The 21,347-nt window shown below is 63.0% G+C and overlaps 3 protein-coding genes across 4 annotated transcripts; 1 reads left to right on the top strand and 2 right to left on the bottom strand.

Moving 5' to 3' along the window:
• Window positions 1-133: 133 nt before the first annotated feature.
• Window positions 134-4,411, bottom strand: CCM2L (CCM2 like scaffold protein). Its single transcript, XM_064673823.1, has 10 exons — window positions 4,075-4,411; window positions 3,627-3,794; window positions 3,297-3,380; window positions 3,000-3,183; window positions 1,965-2,419; window positions 1,742-1,877; window positions 1,521-1,584; window positions 1,177-1,324; window positions 870-1,008; window positions 134-671 (listed from the first exon to the last, which is right to left on the bottom strand). The coding sequence occupies exons 1-10, from the start codon at window positions 4,102-4,104 to the stop codon at window positions 391-393; spliced, it is 1,689 nt and encodes a 562-aa protein (XP_064529893.1). The 5' UTR covers window positions 4,105-4,411; the 3' UTR covers window positions 134-390.
• A 356-nt stretch (window positions 4,412-4,767) lies between these two features.
• On the bottom strand, window positions 4,768-19,245 carry XKR7 (XK related 7). 2 transcript variants are annotated; one of them, XM_064673826.1, is made up of 4 exons: window positions 17,342-19,245; window positions 13,964-16,487; window positions 8,550-8,749; window positions 4,768-8,463 (listed from the first exon to the last, which is right to left on the bottom strand). In XM_064673826.1, the coding sequence occupies exons 2-4, from the start codon at window positions 14,386-14,388 to the stop codon at window positions 7,511-7,513; spliced, it is 1,578 nt and encodes a 525-aa protein (XP_064529896.1). In that variant the 5' UTR covers window positions 14,389-16,487; window positions 17,342-19,245; the 3' UTR covers window positions 4,768-7,510. The 2 variants fall into 2 exon arrangements, with proteins under 2 accessions (XP_064529896.1, XP_064529895.1); XM_064673825.1 differs by having other exon boundaries at window positions 13,964-19,245.
• A 118-nt stretch (window positions 19,246-19,363) lies between these two features.
• Window positions 19,364-21,331, top strand: PDRG1 (p53 and DNA damage regulated 1). Its single transcript, XM_064673860.1, has 5 exons — window positions 19,364-19,518; window positions 19,613-19,688; window positions 19,785-19,859; window positions 20,577-20,657; window positions 20,975-21,331. Exons 1-5 carry the CDS (start codon window positions 19,435-19,437, stop codon window positions 21,055-21,057), a joined length of 399 nt encoding a protein of 132 aa, XP_064529930.1. The 5' UTR covers window positions 19,364-19,434; the 3' UTR covers window positions 21,058-21,331.
• The last annotated feature ends 16 nt before the right edge of the window (window positions 21,332-21,347 follow it).

Below are 21,347 nucleotides of genomic sequence, written 5' to 3' on the forward strand. Positions count from 1 at the left end.
TGGGAGTGACCTGCATGTGATGCTGGACTGGACAGATGCCCCAGCCCAGCCCAGCAGCCCCCAGCCTCAGCACAGCCCCCCACCACAGCAGCCCCTGCACCCTGATACAGCCTCTACTCGGGGAAGAACCTGCTCTGCTTCCAGCCCCAACATTTAATTGAAATCTGCAGAAATTACAGGATACGTGGCTCTCCTACAGCCACAGCTGCCCTGTGATTCCAACAGCCCTGCTGAGAGCTGGCAGAGCAGTGCAGAGCCCTGTCCCCTCCCATGGTGACAAATGTGGGGACAATGTTCCCCCTCCCACATGCTGGGGCAGAGCTGGGCACCTTCCAAGTCTCAGCTTGAAGGTGCAGCACCACATTGGTGACTGCTGGGTTTTGCAATGGCTCACAGGTAGTTGTCCTCCTCCTCCTCCTCCTCCTCCTCCTCATCCCGCGCCAGCGCCTCGATGTCGTGGGTGATGTCCGTGATCATGCGGTTGAAGGACTCGGACTCGGAGCGCAGGGACCAGCTGTCATAGCTGCGCACAGCCGAGGCTGACGTGTTGCTCATGCTGCGCTTGATGCGGCCAAAGCTGTCGGTGAGGATCCCTCCCTCCCGTATCCCGATGCTCTCTAGGAAGGTCTCAAAGTATCCGATGTCTTGGTCAGGGATGAAGGGCCTCATTCCTGTCATGGGCACCACAAGCCTCAGGAGGCTGCCCCTGTCAGGGGAACCCCACAGGCTGCTGGCAGGGGGTCATCCCATCCTGTCCCCTGCAAGCACTGGGGTCCTGACACCCCCTGGAGCACACCCAGCACCAGCACCCCACCCCGAGGGCTGCACAGACATCAGCAGGGTAACACAGCGTGGCTGCAGACACTCACCCAGGAGGAGGAACTTCCTGCGGTCCCCGTAGAGGCGCAGGAGCTCGGTGCAGTACTCCCGCACCGGCGTGCCCAGCCGGTACTCACGGAGCAGGAGGGCAAACTGCTGGATCTCCTGTGATGACAGCTTGTTGCGCAGCTGCAGTGACACAGGGACGGGTCAGGGTTGGGGACACTGGCAGCGCACAGTCTCGTCCCCCCACCTGTTCTCTGGTGCAGGGGGCTCAGACCTGCCTGCTGCCCCCCGCCCCAGCCGCTGGCACTGCTGGCCTGCTGCCCATCCCCGTGCCCATCCCTGTGCCCTCACCGTCATCATGTAGTCCTGCAGCTGCTCCAGCCCTGCGCCGCTCTGGTCGCTGCCGCTGCAAGCAGTGGCCAGGCTGTGGTGGGAGCGGTGGAAGGAGGGCGAGGAGGTGCCGCTGTAATACGCTTCAAATGTCTCGTGGGAGCCATTGCTGTGGGAAGATGAGGATCAGCGAGTCCCTGAACCCCCAGTGTGCCTGGCTGCCCTCCATCCACTGCACAGCACCCACCGAGGGACAGGGCTGGGGCACCACTGCAGCTGGGACAGGCAGCCACACAGAGCAGGGGCACCCACCCAAGGGCACCTCTCCCCAGTCCAGGGGCACCCCCGGGGGGAGCCAGACTCACAAGGAGCTGCAGCAGCTGTAGTCGGCATCGTAGCCGTATGTCCCATCTGTGCGGCAGCTCTCGCCTGGGGAGGGAGAGCCGAGATCTCATAGTGAGTCCAAACCCCGCACACTGTGCCCATGCACCCTGACCCATCAGCCCCATACAGTGCCCATGAACCCCCACCCATCAGTCCCATGCCACCCCACTTGGTGCCCCCACTCCTGCCCCCAGCCACTCACTCCTGCTGGAGAGCCAGGGCCGTGTGGGCGTGGAGGTGTAGTGGTACCCGGCACGATCCACGCACTCAATGCTCTGGTCCCCATAGATGATCTGGAACACCTGGCAGATGAGTGCACAGGACTCCTCGCCAGCATCCTGCAGCGGGGAGGAGGAGGGCAGTGAGTGCTGCTGGATGGGGGAGCAGGCAGTGGGTGGCGGGTGGCACACACCGGGGCTGCTCACCCTGTTGGGCACGGCAAGGATGATGAGGTTGGAGTAGGCGTCGGGGCAGGGCTCCTGGGGGTCCAGGGGGTTGCTGCCGGCGTGCCGCCGCTCCCAGCTGCCGAAGCCGGTGCCGCGCTCCCAGCTGCCACCAGCGGTGCCGGCCCGCCGCCGCTCCCAGCTGCCGCCGCACGGCTGCCGCCGCTCCCAGCTGCCCGAGGGCCGCCCGCGCTGCCGCCGCTCCCAGCTGCCGCCCCGCCGCCGCTCCAGGCTGCCGCCCTGCCGGGCCTCCTGCCCGCCCCGCGCCGCCCGCCAGTCCAGGCTGCAGATGGTGTGCCGCCGCTCCATCGCACCCCCCAGCCGGCCCCCCTCCGGCCACGAGCCCCCCGGGCGCTTCTCGGGGGGAAATGCCTCCGGCACACCGGCTGGGGCCACCTCAGGGTGTGCTCCGGCGGGGACCGGGTCCACTCCCAGGCCTGGGGCGGTGGGGAGAGACGAGAGGGGCGTCACAGTGAGGAGGCTGCACTGCCCACCCTGCCTGGCCCCCAGCCCCTGCCCTGGTGCCCCTGTCCCACCAGCCCACTGCAGAGATGGATGGTGGCACAGGTTCGGAGTCCCAGTGGGTCGTGAGAGTCCCAGTGGGTTGTGGGGGCAGCAGGGCAGGAGATTAGGGGCCACTCCTCAGCTGGAGCACAGCCCCCTCCCCAGGGACCCTTCTCCCGGCTGGCAGCTGAGCCAGGGTTTGCTGATCAAAGAGCCGGAGCCCCTGTCCGTGTGTGTGTGGGACTAGACGGGGGCACTCCCAGCCCTCTGCCTCCTGCACAGCTGGGACCTGGCTGCCAGAGAGTCCCAGGCAGTGCCCCCTCCAGCCTTGGGAAGGGGACATCTCCACCGAGTGTGGGGACACCCCAGACTTTGTGCTCAGCCCGTGCTGCCACCCTGGATAGATCCCGACCCCCATCAGCCCCCAGGCTCCAGCCCCCCATGCCCTGGGTACACCAGGCACTCAGGGCCAGCTGTGCCATGGCCGGTGACCCCCGGGCCGGACCCCCGCACCGGTTTTGAGGATGAGGAGGTGCAGGGCATCGTCTCGCAGGTAAGAGGCCGCGGCGATCTCGTGGGTGGGGATGCGCAGGATCAGCTCCTCGTTGTCACGCCAGGTGAGCAGGAGGCAGCGCGCAGAGAGGCTGAGGATGCTGTCCTGCTCCGGGGTCGTCTGCAGCGGCAGCTCCTTCAGCTGCTGCAGGGGCAGAGTGCAGGGGGGGACATGGGGCACTGGGCAGCGTGGGGCACCCGGTGCCCATCCTTTGGGCAGCACTGGGGAGCACCCTGGGGAGTGGTGACCCCACTTACCCGGGCCGTGTCCAGCAGCTGCAGCACCTCATCCCGGCTGGAGGGGTTCAGGGAGGACGTCACCCATGTCAGGTGGCCTAAAAACTGGGGGAGGACAAAATCCAGGGCAGCCTGGGGAGGCCTGGGTACACACCTTCCCCCCTGCCTCTACCCCCAGCCACCTCCCCACGGACAGGACACATGTCCCTGGGGTGCGGGAAGACCTTGCAGTGGGGGGTCCTCCCTGCATCCCCAACCCACCCTCCCCCTCCCTGGCTGTTTGCCTGGGGTGACCTCATGTCCCCACCCCAAGCAGGCAGTGACCCCAGGCATCTCCGGGGACCCCCTTACCTTCACCTCCTTCTCCACGTAGTCGTGCAGCAGGATCTGGGGATCGATCAGGTAGTCGGGGGGATAGAGGGGCACGGAGTGCAGCGGGCGCCGGTAGACGCTGCTGCGGAGCGCTGCCCTCCGCGCAGCCTTCGGGAAAACCAGCCGCTTGATGGGCGACACAAAGCCCTGGCGGGGGAACGGGCACAGGGAGGAGTCAGCACCGGGCACCCAACCCTGGCACCCACACACAGGGTCCGTAGCACCCAGCACCTGGGGACGGGCTGGGCACCTCTCTGCTCGCTGACGCCAGGTTTGCATTATTCGTGTGGTTTGGGGGGCAGTGAGTGGGGACTCCACTCCTCCCTGCTGTGCTGTGGGAGGGGTGCAGGGCCTCTCAGACCCGTGCATCTCGCCCGCTCCCACCCTCCCGTCAGTCCCCCGGGACACCAGCCCCAGCCCCACGCACCTTCTTTCCCTTCTTGGCCTCGCAGTCCATGGCTGGACTCGGAGCTGTGGCCGCCCCCACCGCCCCGCTCGGCGCCGCGGTGCTTTCCTGTGTCGGAAACTCCACCAGGATGGCTGGGATGTGAGTTCCTGCCTCTCCTGGGGGGTGCTGGGACTGGGCTGGGCTGGGCCAGCCTGGGCTGGGCTGACACTGGGACCGGGTCAGGACTGAGCCTGGGAATGGGACTGGGACTTGGCTGGTACTTGGGCAGAAGCAGGGGCTGAAGTGGGCTGGGATGGGACCAGAGCAGGCACTGGGACCAGAGCAGGTGGTGGGGGTGCCCTGGGGACCCTGCTACAGAGCAGCCTCTGCCCCTCACTGCCACAGGGCTCCTTCCTGGGGCTGGTTCTGCTTCCTCATGGAGCCTGAGCCCCCCGTGGGTCTGGAGTTCAGCTGGGGATCAGGGCCTCTGGCAGGGAGGAGGTTGGCCCAGCAGTGACCATGTCCAGCAGCTTCCTCCTCGGGAAGCTGCATCCTGCTGGTACCTCCCCCTTCCCTCCTGGCTGCCACATCAGGGCCAGCACCACCACAGCCACCCTGCTCTGTTCCTGGAGTCCCCAAGAACCCCATGACAGAGACGCATCATCCTGCCCCACTTCAGACCCCACCCGTGAGCTGGAGGTGCCAGCAAGGACAGGATCCCACAGGCAGGGCTTATTGAAATGAATTTAATATCTCATGTTGCAGCAAAATTAAAAATATACAAAAAGTTTGTGGTATACAAAAAAGTCTCGGGACGGACCCCGGCCTCCCGCTCACCCCCGCCCGTGCCGAGGGTCCCAGAGAAGAAGGTGGCACACAGAGTATTTACAGTACATGACAGCAGCCGCCGGGTCCCAGCGCCGGAGGGGGGCCAGGGATGTGGCTGAGACCCCGCGGCAGCCCCTGCCAGAACAAACTTCCCTCACTCCCTGAAGCTGGAGCAGCCCTGGAGCTGCGCCCGTCCTGTAGCTGCTTGGCCCCCAGTCATGCCCCCCTTGCTGCGGTCCTGGTGGGCCAGTGCTGCCATCCTGGTGGCGCTGGGTTTGGCTGCCCCTGTGGCACAGGCTGGGGGAGGGCAAGGGGGCAGCCTGGCCGAGCCCCAGGGCAGCAGCGGGATCCAGGGGCTCCCCCTAAGCCCCAGGCATGGCCAGAATGCCCTGCCCAGAGCAGCCCAGGGCTGAGGGTACCGTGGCTTGAGTGCATAGAAAAGTGTCCCTCTGTCCCACCGGTGCGGCCCTGGGGTCCCCACACAAACCCCGGGGTGAAGGGCATGGGGGGTCCAGGTCACCCTGAACGGTGTCTCTGTCCTGCAGGGGACAGGGAGAGGGGCTGGGGCAGGGGGAGCCCAGAAGCACTGCCCCATGCTGGCTCATCCCCATCTCTGCTGGAGTGGGACCCAGCAAGGAGCTGCCACCACCTGGGCACTGCACAGAGGCTGCAGCGATGCTGCTCAACACCCACAGGGATGAGCCCCTGGCCCCCCTGGCTACTGCCCCCCACCTTCCCTGAGGAAAAGAGACCCCCCCACAGAGCCACCCCATGCCTGGGGCTTCCCCAGCATGAACAGCCCCCACTACCGGGGTCTGCCCGTGATGGCGGTGAAGGAGGGGTGCAGGTGCTGGGGGGCCCAGCCCCCTGCCCAGCCCCAGCCATGCTCTGCAACCTCCTCCTAAAGGGTTTCCAAGGCTTCCAGTTAGCACCAGTTAGCACCAGCAACCCCATCGATGGCCAGCCCAGCCGGCTGTCACCCCAGCTACCGAGAAATGGGAAACAAAAGAAACGTGATGCCACCACTACTGCACATCCACCCACCCACCCCGGCCATGGCACCCACGCCAGCCCTCAAGGACCCCACATCCCATCCATTCCCAGGTGCAGCTCTCCCATCCCAGCCCTCCTATCCTCTGGTGCCTCACACGGTGCCCCATGGCACGGAGGGGCTGTCGGTGCTGCCTATGCTCCCCAGCCCGGGCAGGGCTTGGCACAGCGGCTCAGGGCAGCCAGAGGCCGGTACCCTGCGGGGCTGTTGTGGGGGGCACAGGAGTTGTGGGGAAGGCACAGGGGCCATGGGTGCAGGGGGCGAGGGGATGGGGTGGAGCACGGCTGGGGGGTCTGACACCTCCTCTCCCCTGCAAACCCCTGCCAGCCCCTGCACACACTTACACACACACACAGACACACAGAGACACACACACACATCCCACTGGGACAGTCCTGGCCCGGGGCGGGGCACAGGGTACATTCAGCACAGCCCCTCGGTGGGGGCTGACGGATCCGGGCAGGGCCAGGGACACATTCAAACCCAGAGCCCAGGGCAGTCCCACTCCTCTGGGGAGGCAGGAGCAGGCAGGGGCAGGCAAGGCGGGGACAGGGAGGAGGCTGGGTGGACACGGGGTGAGGCCAGGGGAGGGAGGATCCCAGCTCAGGTTTACACTGAGGCTCTGGAGGGGGCTGATGCCGATGGGGGAGTAAATGGAAAAGCTCCCGGGTGGGAAGTGATGCCAAACCCGAGAGAGGAGAACGGCTGGGTGTGAATCCCACTTTAGGGAACCCAGGGAACGCCAGCGGCCCCACACACACTCCTCAGCAGTGCCAGCCAGGCCCTGCAACCCCCGGCCCCAGCGGAGGTAGAAAATGTCACACAAAACATCACCAGGTGAAAACAAACCCGATGAGATGAAGAAGTTCCTGTGGGAATGGTGGGGAGGATGAGGCATAGCTATCCCAGCCACAGCTGGGATGCCAGCTCAGAACCAGGGGGGCAGGGTTCGTGCCCACCCCAGGCCAGGGTCTGTGCCCCACAGGACAGTGGGGTTGGGAACATGGCTCAACCCTGAGCCAGGGGGAACTGAGGATGGAGATGAAGGGGCTCCCCAAGGGTTGGTGCTGCAGGGTGTGGGGGAATTGTGAGACATTGGGAGGGCTGGACAGACCGCAGTTGTCCCTGTCCCAGCTTCCTGTGGGTGACAAGCCCCATGCACACCCCAGTGCAGCCACGTCCCAGCCCCATGGCTCTGCCATGGCACAGGCACCAGTGTCCCCATGTGCTGCCCACCACGCCCCACTGTGCCCCACCGTGCCCCCAGCTCAGGGTGCCCCCAGTCCCCATCCTGCACCACTGACACGGGCCACAGCACCCACTGCCTGGGGCTCAGGCACCGGTGAGGTATTTTGGCAAGGATGAGCCCTGGGGGGTGCTGGGGCAGGCGCCGTCAGGCGGGATGGGGGTCTGGGCTGCAGGAGGCGGCGCGAGAGGGGGGATAGCACCAAGAGACCTCCCCGGCCACCGCCCGCGGGGCGCTCGGCACGGCGACACGGCAGAGCCAGCAAACCCAACGGAAGGCAAACGGCTGCGGAGACGCAGGCTGGCCAGGGTGGCACCAGGGGTCCCGCCAAAGCCCCGTGCCCTACCACCCTACACGGTGGTCTCATACTCCAGCAGCTCCTGGGGGGCACCGGGGGTGCGGTACTGCAGGGTAGGGGTGATGGGTGACGCGTACTCCAGCGCCAAGATGGTCTTCCTCAGGCGCCGGTCGATGAAGTGGGCATCCCAGGCCGGGTACTTCTTCCTGGGCAGGTCAATGCGGATGACGGGCCTCTCTGTCCGCGGGGCGCGGGCGGCCGCTGCCGGCAGGGTGCGGGGTCTCACCTGGAAGACGGGCACGCAACTGTCCCGCTCCCCCGGCGCCCCTTCCCGCTCCCCCCCTGTAGTCCGCGGCAGCGAGCGTGGGGGGCTGGTGACGGCGTCCGTGGGGGACCCCGGCACTGGAGGCGGCTCCTGCCGGAAGATGCAGCCCACGTTGCGGTGGCGGAATATGGGGCCGTTGGGGTGCAAGAGGCAGTAGTAGATGAACATGAAGAAGATGCCGAGGGCGAAGCTGGAGCTGACCACGCAGACGAGGATTAAGGCGTCGAAGTCGGAGATGGTCTCGCGGTCATAGTAGAGGAACCAGAGGATGGTGAGGGCGGCGTTCTCTGACAGCGTGATGATGTAGTAGATGCACATGCGGTAGCGGCTCCGTCCCTCCTTGACGTTGAACCAGCAGAAGATGTAGATGATGCCCACCACCATGTTGTAGATGATCTCCTCCCACTTGGACATGCAGAAATCCGTCTCGCCCTGGATGATCCAGAAGGTCATGATGCACCAGTGGGTGACTATGAAGATGCCGAAGTAGAGCTGGAATACGGAGGCGAAGAGGGCAAAGGCGATGGCACGGGCGGCGATAGTGAAGAGGTGCCAGAGGATCTGCACCACGGCACCCTTGTAGGACATGGGCATCTTGTCCTCCCGCGAGTCCCGCAGCACCTTCTGGTAGGACGCGATCATCCAGGCCAGTGAGACCAGCGAGGCCGAGGCCGAAAGCCCTGCGGGGAGCGGCTGTGAGAGCCCGTGGAGGCCAGAGACCCCCCTCCCGCTGCCCTGTTCCCCCTCCATGGGATGTGTCCCTTACCCTGCAGCGGCTCGATGCTCTTCTGCTGCACCATGATGCTGAGCTGCAGCACAAGCTGGGGTGCGCTCTTGAGGAAGGCCTCCAGCAGCCTCAGCATGCTGATGTCCGCGCTCTCGAACATCATCCGCCAGTAGTAGTGGCGACGGCGGTGCTCGGCCTGCCACCGGCTCTGCAGCCCCAGGTACAGCGTGCGGAGGTACCTGTGCGAGGTTGGGAAGGGTGAGACAAGCCCCAACTGCCTGAGCAGTGGAGCTCACTTTGCCCTGCCCACGCCAGGACTGTTCTGTAACCGCTGTTCCCTTGATTTGGGGCCCTGGAATTCCCCCTAGGCCAGGGGTGCCAGGGGCTATGGGGTAGCAGCGATGCTGAGCATGTCTCTGTCTTCCCCTAGGGCTCCAATTTAGGAAGGGGCAGCTTGTACAAAGCCAGCTAAACATTCCTCTGCCCTGGGCCATCACCCCACTGCCCAGCTGAACATCACAGTGCCTACCCAGTCAATACCCCAACCCTTCCTCCCTCATGCAGGGTCTGGATCCCCCCCAAACCAGGAATCCTCCCCACAGCCCCACCCATAGATTTGGGTTGTCCCAGCCCAGCACCAACATCCGACTACTTCTCAAAAGGGATATTTTGGTCCCAGTTGGCACAGAGCCCACCCTGCTTCCCCCCGACCTGGCCAGGATGGAGGCACCAGCTGGTTGTGCTGTGCTGCCTGCGGGAAGCTCCCGGCGCTCGTGGCGGTGCTGCCTCGGCTCTTGGCAGGGCTACGGGCGCGGCCACACACTGGCCTCGGCCATCTGGTCGTCGGCCGGGGGTCAGCGGAGGTGTGCGTGGCACCGACGCACGCCCGGCTGAGTCACCACCACCAGGGACCCTCCCCATGACACTGGGCCAGATCCGGCACTGCAGGAGGGGACAAGGGGCCGGCCAGGCAGGGCATCCCCGGGCAGCCCTGCCTGCACCACGGCCAGGGCTCCGCTGACTATGAGGAGGGAGCCCGGTGAGGAGGGGAACAGAAAGGTGCAGAGGGAGGATGTCAGACCACAGATTCCTCCCAATGAGTAAAATCCTCTGGCAGAGCAACGGCTCCTCCATCAGCTCCAGAATGTGCTGCCAGCCAACTCCATCAGCCCAGAGCATGGGAGAAAGCCTGATCCCAGCACTTTCAGCTCATCCGTCAGCAGGAAGAGGCAGGAGCCAGCCCTGCTTCCACTGCAGGGACAGCTGAGTGCTCCCACCCCTGGGCTGCACAGCCCTGAGAGCACAGTGAGGGCCATCAGCTGGGGCCACCAAGCCCCCATGTCACTCTGCTGCCATCTGCTCTGCCCTGGCCAGCTCCACTGCCAGCCCCTCCTTTCTCTGCGCTGGTTTCAAAGTGACGCTTTAACCTCCACCTTGAGGGCAGCACCTAATTTTAGCCTTTGCTGCAGCCTGTCCCTCACCGCTCAGGGGGAAGAGACTGTGGCCACCCGGCTCCTGGCTCCCAGCACAGATCTGCATGCTGGTGCCACCTGCTCACAGCCAGCCAGGCCAGTGCTGCCATTGCACCACCACAGCCACTGCCTTGCAGAAGGGCAGTGATGCTACTGGTGGGGGAACAAACCTTGCTGGTGGGGGAACAAACCAGAGGACAGCCCAGAAATGGAAGGCATGGAGTAGCAGGGAAACAACAATAGGAGAAGTGATGTAGAGCCCGGTGTGCTGCAGGGCATCGCTGCTGTCCCGGGGCACCCATGCATGAACCAGACTTGGGCACTGGTGACCTCGTCCTGTCCCTGTAATTAGCCTCGATAATTGGGCCCCTCAGAGCCACAGTCTCACTGTCCATGGTGCAGAGCAGCCCCCACACATGGACCCCAGAGCCCCCAGCCCTGGCTCCTATGCTGCTCAACAAGTGACCTGCAGCCTCCCCAGCTTTCAGCGAGGGCACAATTATCCTCCTGTCTCCCTGCCAGCTCCATGGGTCTCATTAAAATGAGATTTCATCTCCCATCAACTCGCCCGAATGAAATGTTGATTCTTATTTGTTCTGCATTTGATCATCCCGTGGTGTTTCAGCCCAGAGAATGATCCCGGCGCTGCCAGCGTGGCGGGCGCTCCCCAGCCCCGCGCCGCGGCAGCTGCACGGGAAACACAGAATCAATCACTTGAAAAAAAAAATCATTTAATTTTCAAAAAAACTGATGATGAGGCAGAAACCGACAGCGAGAGCTCTCAGGGCTAATTGCTCCCTCCTTTGTATTGCGAAGAGTCATCCAATGAAATCCCTGCAGCAGGAAGGTGGTGGCTTGGGTGGGTGCTGGGTTTGCCAGAGCCCCACCACAGCTGGGTCTGTCACCAGCATCAACATTTGCCCCCAACTCCCAGATACTGACTCCGGTTTTCAGGTGTTGGGAAAAAAGGATGAGGAAAAAACCCTGACTCTAATTATAAAAAGATCTGCTAATCATCATCCTCAGACGGAAAAGGATGAGGGACCCTCCAGTCCCAGAGTGAGCAATAGGGAATGCAATTTTCCTAGAAGATAATTTGGGATCTCATCCCTTAATCCTGTATTTAAACAAGAAGAAAATCGCTTCCCTGTTACAGCCATTTAATCCCTTACACATCCCACCAAGTCAGATCATCAGGGAGAGCTGCACATGCACCCGCATCACCTCACTGACAAAGCCTCTGTTCCCACCAGCACCACACCCCAAGGTGCCCTGGGTACCCAGGGAGGATGGAAGCAGCTGATGGCACTCCTGTTCGGGGAAAGGCTTGATCTGGCCCTAAAAAGCCCCTTGTCCTATGCACCAGGACCATGTGGGGACTTCCAGAACTGGGTCCTGCCACGGGACAAGCTGATATCCCAAAGCTGGGGCTGGGAGGGCTCCTGCCTACATGCAGACAGAGCAAAACCCTGGGACCACATGGTGGTAGTCGGGGGGAAAACCTGCATTCCTAGCTCTGCCACCCCCTGTGAGCCCACCCAGGATGTCCTTGCCCTCCAGGGCTGCCACCAGGACTGAGGGGTGGCATTGGGTCCCCAAGCCAGCAGAGGATGCGGGGAGATGGGTTGATGGGGTCTTTTGGGAAGGACCTGCACATGGAGAGAGCACCCCAGGCCTGGCCCCAGTGACCCCCAGACAGACAATCCATGTGTGGCCCTGGGCTGACACAGACATGGGCACAGGCATGTGCCCAGGCTGTGGGACACACAGAGACACCCTGGCCAGCTGCCAGCCCACAGAGGTGACAGGGGACCCCGGCAGGCTGCTGGGAGGGAGGCACACTGGCACGTGCAGCATCCCCCCTGCGGAACTGCTTTAGTGAAGAAGCTGGCAACTCTTTGTGAGCAGATAACAATTCCTGAGCTGCCAAACCATCCAAGCACAACCCATGAGCATGGTGGTGGCGTGGGACTGGCTGGGGACAGGCCCACACTGCTGCTCCTTACATGAGCACATGGTCATGCTGCCGACACTGTCTCTGGAGACCATCCATGACAGGGTATGTGCATGTGCATTGTGAACAGACTGAGGACAACTAACTTTGGGATAACCTCAGAGCCAGCACTCAGAGCCGCCTTTGCAGCTGGGAAGCAGATGTATTCTTGGGGCTGGGGGGTCTTTGTCACACGTGGGACTCGGGGCTGTGCAGTGAGACCTGTGGGTTGGTAGAGGTGAGACCTGCAGAGCTGAGGGAGAAGGCAGGTAAATCAGGAAAGGGGAGATGTTTGGCAAGAAATACAGTGCTCTGACCAGGGAAAAGCCTTGCCTTTAGGATTTATCCAACACTGTTCTAACTGCCACATCCACCTGTACCGGATCCAACCTCGCTAATGGGTTTAACGAACTGCATTTAACTGGTCACCAGAGCTAATCCCAAATCCTGAGATTAGAAAGAGCCTCAGCTGCAGCTTGAGACCAACATGTCCTGGAGGGTGAGTGCTGAGAGTTACCGCTTTAATTGGCTTAGGAGTCTCCGTGGTGCAGCCGATCCGAGAGCAGGGCTGACACCCCTGGGAGCAAAGCCCCCAGCCACGGCTCCGCTCCAGCTCGGGCTGGGATCAGGTGTGTCAGGGCCGAGGCTGACTGCAGACAGGGCCAGAGAGCTCCTGTCCTCTCCCTCACCATCTCCCCCCGCACACTGAGGCAGGGTATACAGCCAGTGTACCCCCAGAGTGGCCCCAGGGATTGGGGGATCAGGGAGGGCAGGCGTGTTGGTGAGGGAAGGGGCAGGAGCCCCCTGAGCACGGCACGTCTGCACTGTCAAACAAAGTTGCACACCCCAGAGCCTCCCAGGAAGAGCAGCAAAGGAATGAACATGCAGACGCCGACAGGGAGTGGGGAGCCTCTACTACAGCACTCAGGAGAGGAAACAGGATGGAAACCCGAGCCGGGAGCCCTGCCTGCTCCATGCATTGTTCCGGGAATTTGCCATTGTCTGCCCTCCCGGCACCAGCTCCTTGAGAGCCACTCGGTGCCAGCACCCGGCTCTTCTCCAGCACCCGGGGATGGAGCTCAGCAGAACTGCGAAGCTGCAGGGCTGGCTCCATGGCACAGAAGAGGAAGGTGTCAAGAAACTATCAGCTCAGGCTTCTGGGGGGTCTGCAGGGAGGTACTGAGCTGCCCCAGCCTGCCTGGCTGCCACTTGCCCTGCCTGTTCACGGGCCTGTCCCCAGGGCTGGGATGGGGCAGCAGAGGAGCCTGACAGGTTGGGGACCATCTGCACCTCCTCACCCACCACCCCACAGACACAGTGAGATCAGAGCAGGATCCAAGAGGTGTTCAGGGCCCAGCAGAAGCACTTCACACCCCCAGAACCCCACTGCCATGGCCAGGCAGGTCTGCAGCAGGCCCAGCACCACCCAGCAGTGGGGATGGCAGGGCTGTGGCATCGAGCTGGGCTGCAGCTCCTCACCCACACCCACACCCACAGCTCCTATCCACACCCACGTGTGCCCACAGCTGGTGGCTCTCCCCCACCACCCCTCCTGCTAGGGCTGTGGAGGGATTGATCCCCATGCCCTCCCCGTGTCAGAGTCCCTGCTGCATCTCGCTATCCCCACCCACTTACCCCTATGCCCTGCCATCCCCTCCTGTGGCTTCAATGCTGTTACCCCCACCCATATCCCTGCTGCACCTGCTGCTCCCTCCAGCCCCGCCTGGCTCCATGACCCCCATTTCACCCCTCCCCTCGTACCTCCAGACATGCCCCAGCTGTAGCAGGTGAATCAGGCCCTGCAGCAGCCCCATCTCAGCCTCCTGTACCTCCATCCCCCGGGTACCCCCATACCTCCAGAGCTGCCCCACGTGCAGCAGGTGGGTCAGTCCCAAAAACATCTCCATCCCCCCGGTACCCCCATCCCCCAGGTATCCCCATCCCCCCCGTACACCCACACCCCCTCTACCCCCACAACCTCCCCGTACCTCCAGACCTGCCCCAGCTGCAGCAGGTGGATCAGGCCCTGCAGCAGCCAGACGCAGAGGCGGCAGCAGCCGCGGGGGCCGCTGTCCTTGGTGCCGGCGCCGCTGTCCTTGGTGCTGACGGCGAAGTCGTAGACGAACCACCTGAGGCTGAGCATCTGCACCACGAGCGAGGGCAGCAGCACGAACAGCAGCGTCAGCCCGAACCACCACCGCTGCCCCCGCACGTAGTAATGGGCCGCCAGCCACAGGTCCGAGGCGCCGTCCGCGAAGCAGACGAGCAGCGCGCAGAACACCCAGCACCCGTCCCGCAGCCGGTACCGCCGCGCCGGGGGCGCCGCGCCCGCCGCCCGCCGCTCGCCGCCGTCCTCGGGGCTCTCCAGCAGCACGGCCGGGCCGCCGCCGCCGCCGTCCGACTTCGCGGCCATGTTGTCGGGGGAAAGGAGGAGAAAGGAGGGAGCGGGAGAGACTTCCGGAGGGATGGAGCCCGCCCCGGCAGCGCCCGCCCCCGCCGGCCTCGCCCCGCGCCCGCCGCCGACACCGGCTCCCCCCCCGGCCGGCGCCGGGAGCCCGCGGCGGGTCCCGCCGCTCCCCGCCACCCCCCCCCGGAAGGGGCGGCCGCCCCGCCCGCCGGCGCCGCGGGGTCCCGGGGGAGCACTCGGTGCCGGTGGGCGCCGCCCCGCGCTGGGAAGGGCGACCGGCCCCTCCCCCGAGCGGCACCGACCCACCCGGGTCCCCGCCGGGAAGAGCCGCGCGGACCCGCCGAGCACCGCGCGGTGCCAGCGGGGACCCCCCTGCACCCCACCCCGGAGCCGGTGGAACCCCCCGGGGCAGCGGCCGAGCTGTCAGACCATCCCCTCCCCGGCCCAACGAGGATCGGAGCTCCCCGGGCAGCTGCTGGGTGGCCCCGGGCTCCCCTGGTCACCAAGGCTCAGCCTGCCCGTGGGACCAGCCCTGGAGTGGGCCAGGGTGGGATGAACCTCCCAAGGTCTCTGTGGGTGGAGGGGTGGGTGCCTCTACTCCTCCAGGGCTGGGTCAGGGCCACAGACCACCAGGGTCATGCCTGAGGCAGGGGAGTCCCAGCAGGGGCTGGCTGGGCTGGACCTGAGCCCTGCTTTGGAGAGAGAGTCATAGAATCATGGAATGGTTTGGGTTGGAAGGGACCTCAGAGCTCATCTCATTCCAACTGCCTGCCATGGGCAGGATCACCTTCCACTAGACCAGCTTGCTCAAAGGTGTATCCCCTTCAAAAAAACCAAAGATGGGGTTTGGTAGCAGGCTTTTGTTGTTCCTGAAATGAAACTGCTGGAAGAGTTACACGTTATTCCCCAGCCTTGGGGACACCCCCAAGGGCAAAGTGCCAAGGTCCGGGTGGACCCGGGGCACTGGGGTTTGGGTGCATGAGTGCTCCAATGCTGCCCCACCACCTCTCCCCCCCTTGCTGCCCATCAGGGTTTGGACACAACGTGTCTGGCAGAGCGAAGGGCTGTACCCCCCCAAGGACACGTGCTTGCACAAGGAACAGCACTGTGCCGGCATCCCTGGCACTGCTGGGAGGGAAAGGGCTTTCTCTCCTTTGTGGTGGGTCTCCAGGGAGGGTGACTGCATGCAGGCAGCTGCCTTCTGAAGGCAGCTCCAGCCCCCAGCCCATGGAGACGGGCTCTGGCTCGCTGAGGCTCAGTCCCCAAGGTTCAGCCCCATTTATCTGCCTGGAGAGGAGCCCCACGCGTGGCTGGAGCCTGGCCCACAGTCAGCACACCACAGCACACAGCAAGGGGAGTCACGTTTGATCGGGGAAACACAGCCAGCTTCCAAATTCTGCCTTGCAGGGCAGCAAGGGGGATCAGCACAAAGAGGGGTGTGGTGAGTCTGGGCTCCTGGGGCACATTCCAGTGTGGTGAAGGTGTTACTCAGTACAAGGGAGCAGCCTCGGCGAGGCTCTCCCTGTGCTGCATGTATTACCATGGGTAATGTGACTGAAACACCTCACCTTGAGATGCTCCTGACAGATCCCCTCCACAAATGCCTGCCTGGGGGAGGGGATGCTCCCAGCATCCCAGAGCCTGAAGAAAGGAGCTTTTCATCAGCTACCAGACAGGGCAAGGCCCCTGACAAGGATGGGTTCTGCTGGCCAGAGCCCCTGCCAATGCCTGGCCACCCCAGACTTCTTTGGGATCAGTCCCTGGGGACTCTGTCTTGCCTGGGTGATGGAGCAGAGCCCATGTTGCTGTGATGGTGGCACAGTGCCAGGGAGAGGGGATCTGGAAATCAGGGAGAGAGGATCTGGAAATCAGGGAGAGACAGACCCACCTTTCTTCCCTGAACCTGAAACACCCCCTCTGAAACAGCAGTTAAAGATCCACAGCCTGAAAACATGGAGACCGTGGTTTGAAGTCTGATTTATCTTAACAACAGGCCCCAGCAGCCACATGAAAAGAGAGAAAAAAAAAACCCTATAAACATCCCTGAAGCTTCCTGTGCAGCTGCCAGCAGGCAGGGAGGGTTTCTGGCTGCATACAGAAAAGGGCTGCAAGGAAGAAAAAGGAACATGATGAAACCAAACCTGCTCTTTCCACAAAACACACAGCAAAGCAAAGCAGACCCCGGCAGTGGGCGGGTGGCTGCTTCCTCTGGCTGTCCAGTTCCCAGGGGAACTGGTCCAAATGGACCTCTGGTCCCGATCTGAGTCCAGCTTCCAAGCAGAAGGTCTGCCCCTGGCGCTGGCTCCAGGAGGAGAAATCCATAATGATTGGTGGCTGGCTCAGAGCTTGGCTGGGGAGAGGCCACAGCACACAGCACCAGCCGCTGCTTGCTGCCCTGGAAATGTTTTCCAAATGTCCGTGGCTCTGCAATCCCTCAGCTGCAGCTTCCCCCATGCCTGTGCTGAGCTGGGCCCCACCTTTCCAGGGAGAGCAGTTCCTACCCCTCCCTGCAGCTCAGCATTCCCAGCAAAACCCTGCCTTCATTGCACTGTCATTGGCAACCCCAGAGTCACTGTGCTTCCTTATGCTTCTGCCAGGACACAGTCAGCCTGTTCCCACCCTCATCCCCACCTCCATCTCATCCCATTCCCATCCCCATCCCATCTCTCTGGCCCAAACTCAGAAAGCTCTCCCTCTTCCCAGCTTTCCTGGGCAGTACGAGGGCTGCTGGGGAGGTGGTGGGAGAAGGTCTGCAGCTGCTGAAGGGGACAGCCACCACCCAGTCAGGCCACACTACCCAAGCACCACATCCAGCTCCCAGCCCTGCAGCCGAACCCCAGCCTCAAGAGGCTGTGTCCGTGCACGTGCAGCAAGACAGACGGATGGGCTTTCACTGCCCAGGGAGCCTTTTGTCACCTGCCTGGAAACTGTATCCCCTGGGAGGTGAATGTAGCTCCACCTCCAGTTAGGATCCCAGCACGTGTCATGGGAATCAGGAGCTCTTCTCTTGATCCCATCAAAGCAACAAGGATCAAGTGCTGCCGTCACACCCAGCAGAAAGCTGAAGCCAGTTACTCCATGGTGGATGCTGTGGGGTGAGGCTGCAGGAAAGGAGCAGACCCACGTCCTACATCCTTCATCCCATATACCTGTCCCATGTCCTGCATCCCACTCTGCAACCTGCCCCACTGCCCTCTCCTGCTGGGACTCCAAGGGAGCCAGCCCTGAGAGGGTGGATAGAAGAAACTGGTCCCTGACCCAGCCTGCAGATCTCCAGCCAGCTGCCCCTACCAACATAGGAGCATTTTCCAGCATTGGCATCCAGCCCCAATCCCGTTGCATTTTCTGATTGATGTGAGTGTGGATCACTCCCAGCCCGTGGTGCCCGTGTGTGCACCAGCTCCCACCGCTGCCCTGAACCCGCCGTACTTCAGCCAACGCTGCCTCCGCAGGCAGAGGAGATCTCCTCAGTTTACTGGAGCAAATGACCTTATGGGATTAGGGCCAGTAATCTTCCGATCTGGGTAATCTCTCTTAAGGGATTATTTGCCCACAGAAATGTGGTGACCACCCGCCAGCCACCGCCTCGCTCCCTCCACCCCTGCACTCCCTGTCCCCGACAGCCTGGAGGGGCCACAGCACTGGGGTCACCACACACCCTTTGGGGAGTTCCTTGTCAAAGGAGTCCCAGGAAGGACATGTGCTAACAAGCCAGGGCCCCCAGCACTGGGACTTCTCCTTTCTGCCAGCCTGTGCTCACTGCCTCGGGCAGGTCACTGGGGCTCCCTCCCATCAAAGCATCGATCCAGGACAGATTAGAGGTCTCTCCACCATCACCAGGGAAGCAGCAGCTGAGCAGGTGACAGAGGTGACTGCTTAGAGACAGGGCTGCATTTGGAAACCCAAGATGCTGTTCCAGGGCTTTGTCCAGAGCAGGGACACAGGACATGAAGACCAGTGTCCCCTGTTACCCACCAGCCCTGGGTGGGTTGCTGGGGCCCCTCTCCCACCAGAGAGCTCACCCAGTGAAGGTCTGCTGGTCCTTGCCATCAGTGCTGGGTTTTCCTGCATCTCCCACACCCCATTACTCTGGCTCCTCTTGCTCACGGATGGGTGGGGCAGAAAGGAGATAAAGACCATTTTGAGGGGCAATATGTTTCCCTTCCTGCAGGCAGGGTCATTCAGGGGAGCAGATGGATGCAGTGCCCTGCTAGGGCATTCCCAAGACTGGTCCCTGCCCAGCACAAACTGGGAGACACTGGGGCTGGCCGAGGGTGAGTCAAGCTGCTGAGACCATAGCTGGTTGCACTCCCTGGGGATGGCAGGTCCTGGATGTTGAGCTCCGGATGAGCCACCAGCTGCACAAGAGGAAACCTGAGCTCGCCGCCCCATGCACTGAGTGCCCATTATGGCGATCTGGGGGGAAAAGAGGACAGAGAGGCCACCTGATGCTCCAAGGGCCCAGCTGCCAACAGTGGCACCGCGCTGGGAAGCGGCGGGGAAGAGGAGACAGACGGCGGTGCTGGGGGAGAGGGGACGGGCTGTGACAAGTCATAAATAATTCACGCCCAGCGGGACCAAGCAGGGCAGAGGCTCTCAGCCCCACGCCCACCCGGGCTGCGGGGAGTGGGGTGCGCTGGGGGCCGGCTGAGGGGCCAGGATCCCCAGGCCGGGGCTCAGTGCCGCAGGGCCACGCTGGACCCTCCATCCTTCCTCCGGGTGGTGAGACCCGTGGGATTAGGACCATCCCCATCCCGGGGCACGGAGCCAGTCCGGGGATCGCTAGTCCACGCCGTGAGATCCCACGCCGGCGGGCGCCTCCCTCCCAGCCCACGGCCACTGTTCCCTGCCCCGGCGGGTCCCGCCCGCCCCGGGGCCATCGCGACCCCCGGGGGTCCCCGGGCCCCGGAGCGCTCCCGGCGGCGGCCGCCAGGGGGCGCGCGGCCCCCCCGGCCCCTCCCGCCGCGGAACCCGCGGGCGCGGCTGCGGCTGCGGCCCGGAGCGGAACGGCGGCGGACCCGGCGCGGTCCCGGTGGCGGTGCCGGCCCCGCCATGGCCCGGGATCCCGCCTTCGTGCTGCGCTACTTGGCCGAGGTGGAGGAGCTGGCCGAGGACGTGCTGGCGGCACGGCAGCAGGTAGGGCCCGGCCTCGGCCTTCCCCGCCTCGCCCGCCGCCGGTAGCCCCGAGCTCCGGCCGCCCCTGCCCCTCTCTCTCCCTCTCCCGCTGCAGATCGTGGACCTGGACGTGAAGCGGAACCGGAACCGCGAGGCCCTGCGGGCGCTGCAGAAGGACCCGGAGCCCGAGGGTGAGGCCGGGCTGGCGATGCCTGCCGTGCCCCCGCGTGTCCGGGACAGGCTCCGCTGACAGCCCGGTCCCGGTCCCTTTGCTCCTCTCCCCACAGAGAAGGCCATGGTTTGTTTCGGGAGCATGTTCATCGAGCTGCCGAAGGCGAAGACCCGGGAGATACTGCGGCAGGGTAAGGCAGCCCCGAGGGCTCCGTGTAGCCCCTCAACCATTTTAACAGGAACCATCATCAACAACATGTTAGAAAAGTCATAAGGTCATAGAATGGCTTGGGTTGGAAGGGACCTTCAAGATTCAATCTCGTGGCAATCCCCTGTCATGGGAAGGGACACCTCCCACTCTCCCAGGTTGCTCCAAGCCCCATCCAGCCTGGCCTTGGACACTTCCAGGAATGGGGCAGCCACAGTTTCTTTGGGCAACCTGTGCCAGGGCCTCACCACCCACAGTAATTAATTGTTTCCTAATATCTAATCTTAACCTACTCTCTTTCAGTTTGAACCCTTGTCCTGTCACTCCATGCTCTTGTAAATAGTCTTGCCCCATCTTTCCTGGAAGTTCCCTTCAGGTACTGGAAGGCTGCAATTAGCTCACCCCGGAGCCTTTTCCAGGCTGAACAATCCCAGTTCTCTTGGTCTTTCCTCACAGGAGAGGTGCTCCTGAAAAATAAACAGGGTTCTCTCCAGGGTTGAGCTTTGAGGTGGGCAGTCACAAGCTGATCCTGGGGCCCATGCTGTGCCCTGGGAAGCACTTCCAGCATGAAACCGCTCGCAGGTGTTGAGGGCAGGGTGGGATCCCCAGGGTGGGCTTCTCCACTGAGTGTCCCATGGGAGGCTGAGCTTCCACCCCAGAGCCCACTGCAGTCCTCCTCACTCCCACTCTCTCATTCCAGACCAGGAAGAGCTGGATGAGGAGATAAACAAGCTCCGGAAAGATCTGCGTGTGAAGGTCAACCGCCTCTACGAGGCTCAAGGTAAATGCTCCCGCTCTGGACCCTTCTCAGGGCCTGGGAGCAGACACACATCAGGAGGGGCCAGAAATTCCCAAGCTCTGTGTGTTCCTGCAGCTGCTTGCCCACTGGGTTTGCAATTCCCTCCCTGCCCCAGCAGCCTTGTCCAGCTCCATGAGGAGCCGTCACCCACCAGCACCTTAAACCACCTCCCACAGTGCGCTGGGGTGACCCCACTTCAGCTTTTAGGGCTGTCCCTGCCCTCCCTGCAGCCCCACTTGAGTTTAACATGAACTGCTTCTTTTCTGACAAAATCCTGATTTTTGTGTGTATTCTCCCAGGTAAACCTGAGCTGAAGGGGTTTAACCTGAATCCAATGTCTGCCGAGGAGATGAAGCTCATCAACCGCATCCTGGAGGGCTGAGGTGGCCGTGCCATTGTCACAGCACATGTTTGAACTGTAACCAGGGGGCTCACACTGCAAAAGCCACAGCCCTCAGGGTTTGCAGGACATTGGAGGGCACTGGGAAGCACTTGGCTCCTCAGCTACAGCACTGCAGTTTCCTTGGATCACGAACCCTTTCCTGCTCTGTGCTGGAACTCGGGTGTCAGAGACGTGCTGGACACAGCGCCGGGCAAATGCCCGTGGCTGGGGTGGAGGTGGGATCATTAAAATCAGAGCAGTGGGACATTCCTGATTCCGTGTGTATGTTC

The sequence above is a fragment of the Pseudopipra pipra genome, chromosome 17 (assembly GCF_036250125.1).
Source record: "Pseudopipra pipra isolate bDixPip1 chromosome 17, bDixPip1.hap1, whole genome shotgun sequence".
Classification (NCBI taxonomy): Eukaryota; Metazoa; Chordata; class Aves; order Passeriformes; family Pipridae; genus Pseudopipra; species Pseudopipra pipra.

What these genes read in the sequence shown, in the direction of transcription:
- CCM2L (XM_064673823.1), bottom strand. Translation starts at nt 4,104, where the DNA reads ATGGACTGCGAGGCCAAGAAGGGAAAGAAG. An exon ending in ACGTGGAGAAGGAGGTGAAG is followed by an intron (nt 3,381 to 3,626) that starts GTAAGGGGGTCC and finishes GTCCTCCCCCAG; the next exon opens with TTTTTAGGCCACCTGACATG. An exon ending in CCTCCTCATCCTCAAAACCG is followed by an intron (nt 2,420 to 2,999) that starts GTGCGGGGGTCC and finishes CCACCGCCCCAG; the next exon opens with GCCTGGGAGTGGACCCGGTC.
- XKR7 (XM_064673826.1), bottom strand. Translation starts at nt 14,388, where the DNA reads ATGGCCGCGAAGTCGGACGGCGGCGGCGGCGGCCCGGCCGTGCTGCTG. An exon ending in CAGCTGGGGCAGGTCTGGAG is followed by an intron (nt 8,750 to 13,963) that starts GTACGGGGAGGT and finishes AACCTCGCACAG; the next exon opens with GTACCTCCGCACGCTGTACC. An exon ending in GAGCATCGAGCCGCTGCAGG is followed by an intron (nt 8,464 to 8,549) that starts GTAAGGGACACA and finishes CGCTCCCCGCAG; the next exon opens with GGCTTTCGGCCTCGGCCTCG.
- PDRG1 (XM_064673860.1), top strand. Translation starts at nt 19,435, where the DNA reads ATGGCCCGGGATCCCGCCTTCGTGCTGCGCTACTTGGCCGAGGTGGAG. An exon ending in TGCTGGCGGCACGGCAGCAG is followed by an intron (nt 19,519 to 19,612) that starts GTAGGGCCCGGC and finishes CTCCCGCTGCAG; the next exon opens with ATCGTGGACCTGGACGTGAA. An exon ending in CCGGGAGATACTGCGGCAGG is followed by an intron (nt 19,860 to 20,576) that starts GTAAGGCAGCCC and finishes CTCTCATTCCAG; the next exon opens with ACCAGGAAGAGCTGGATGAG.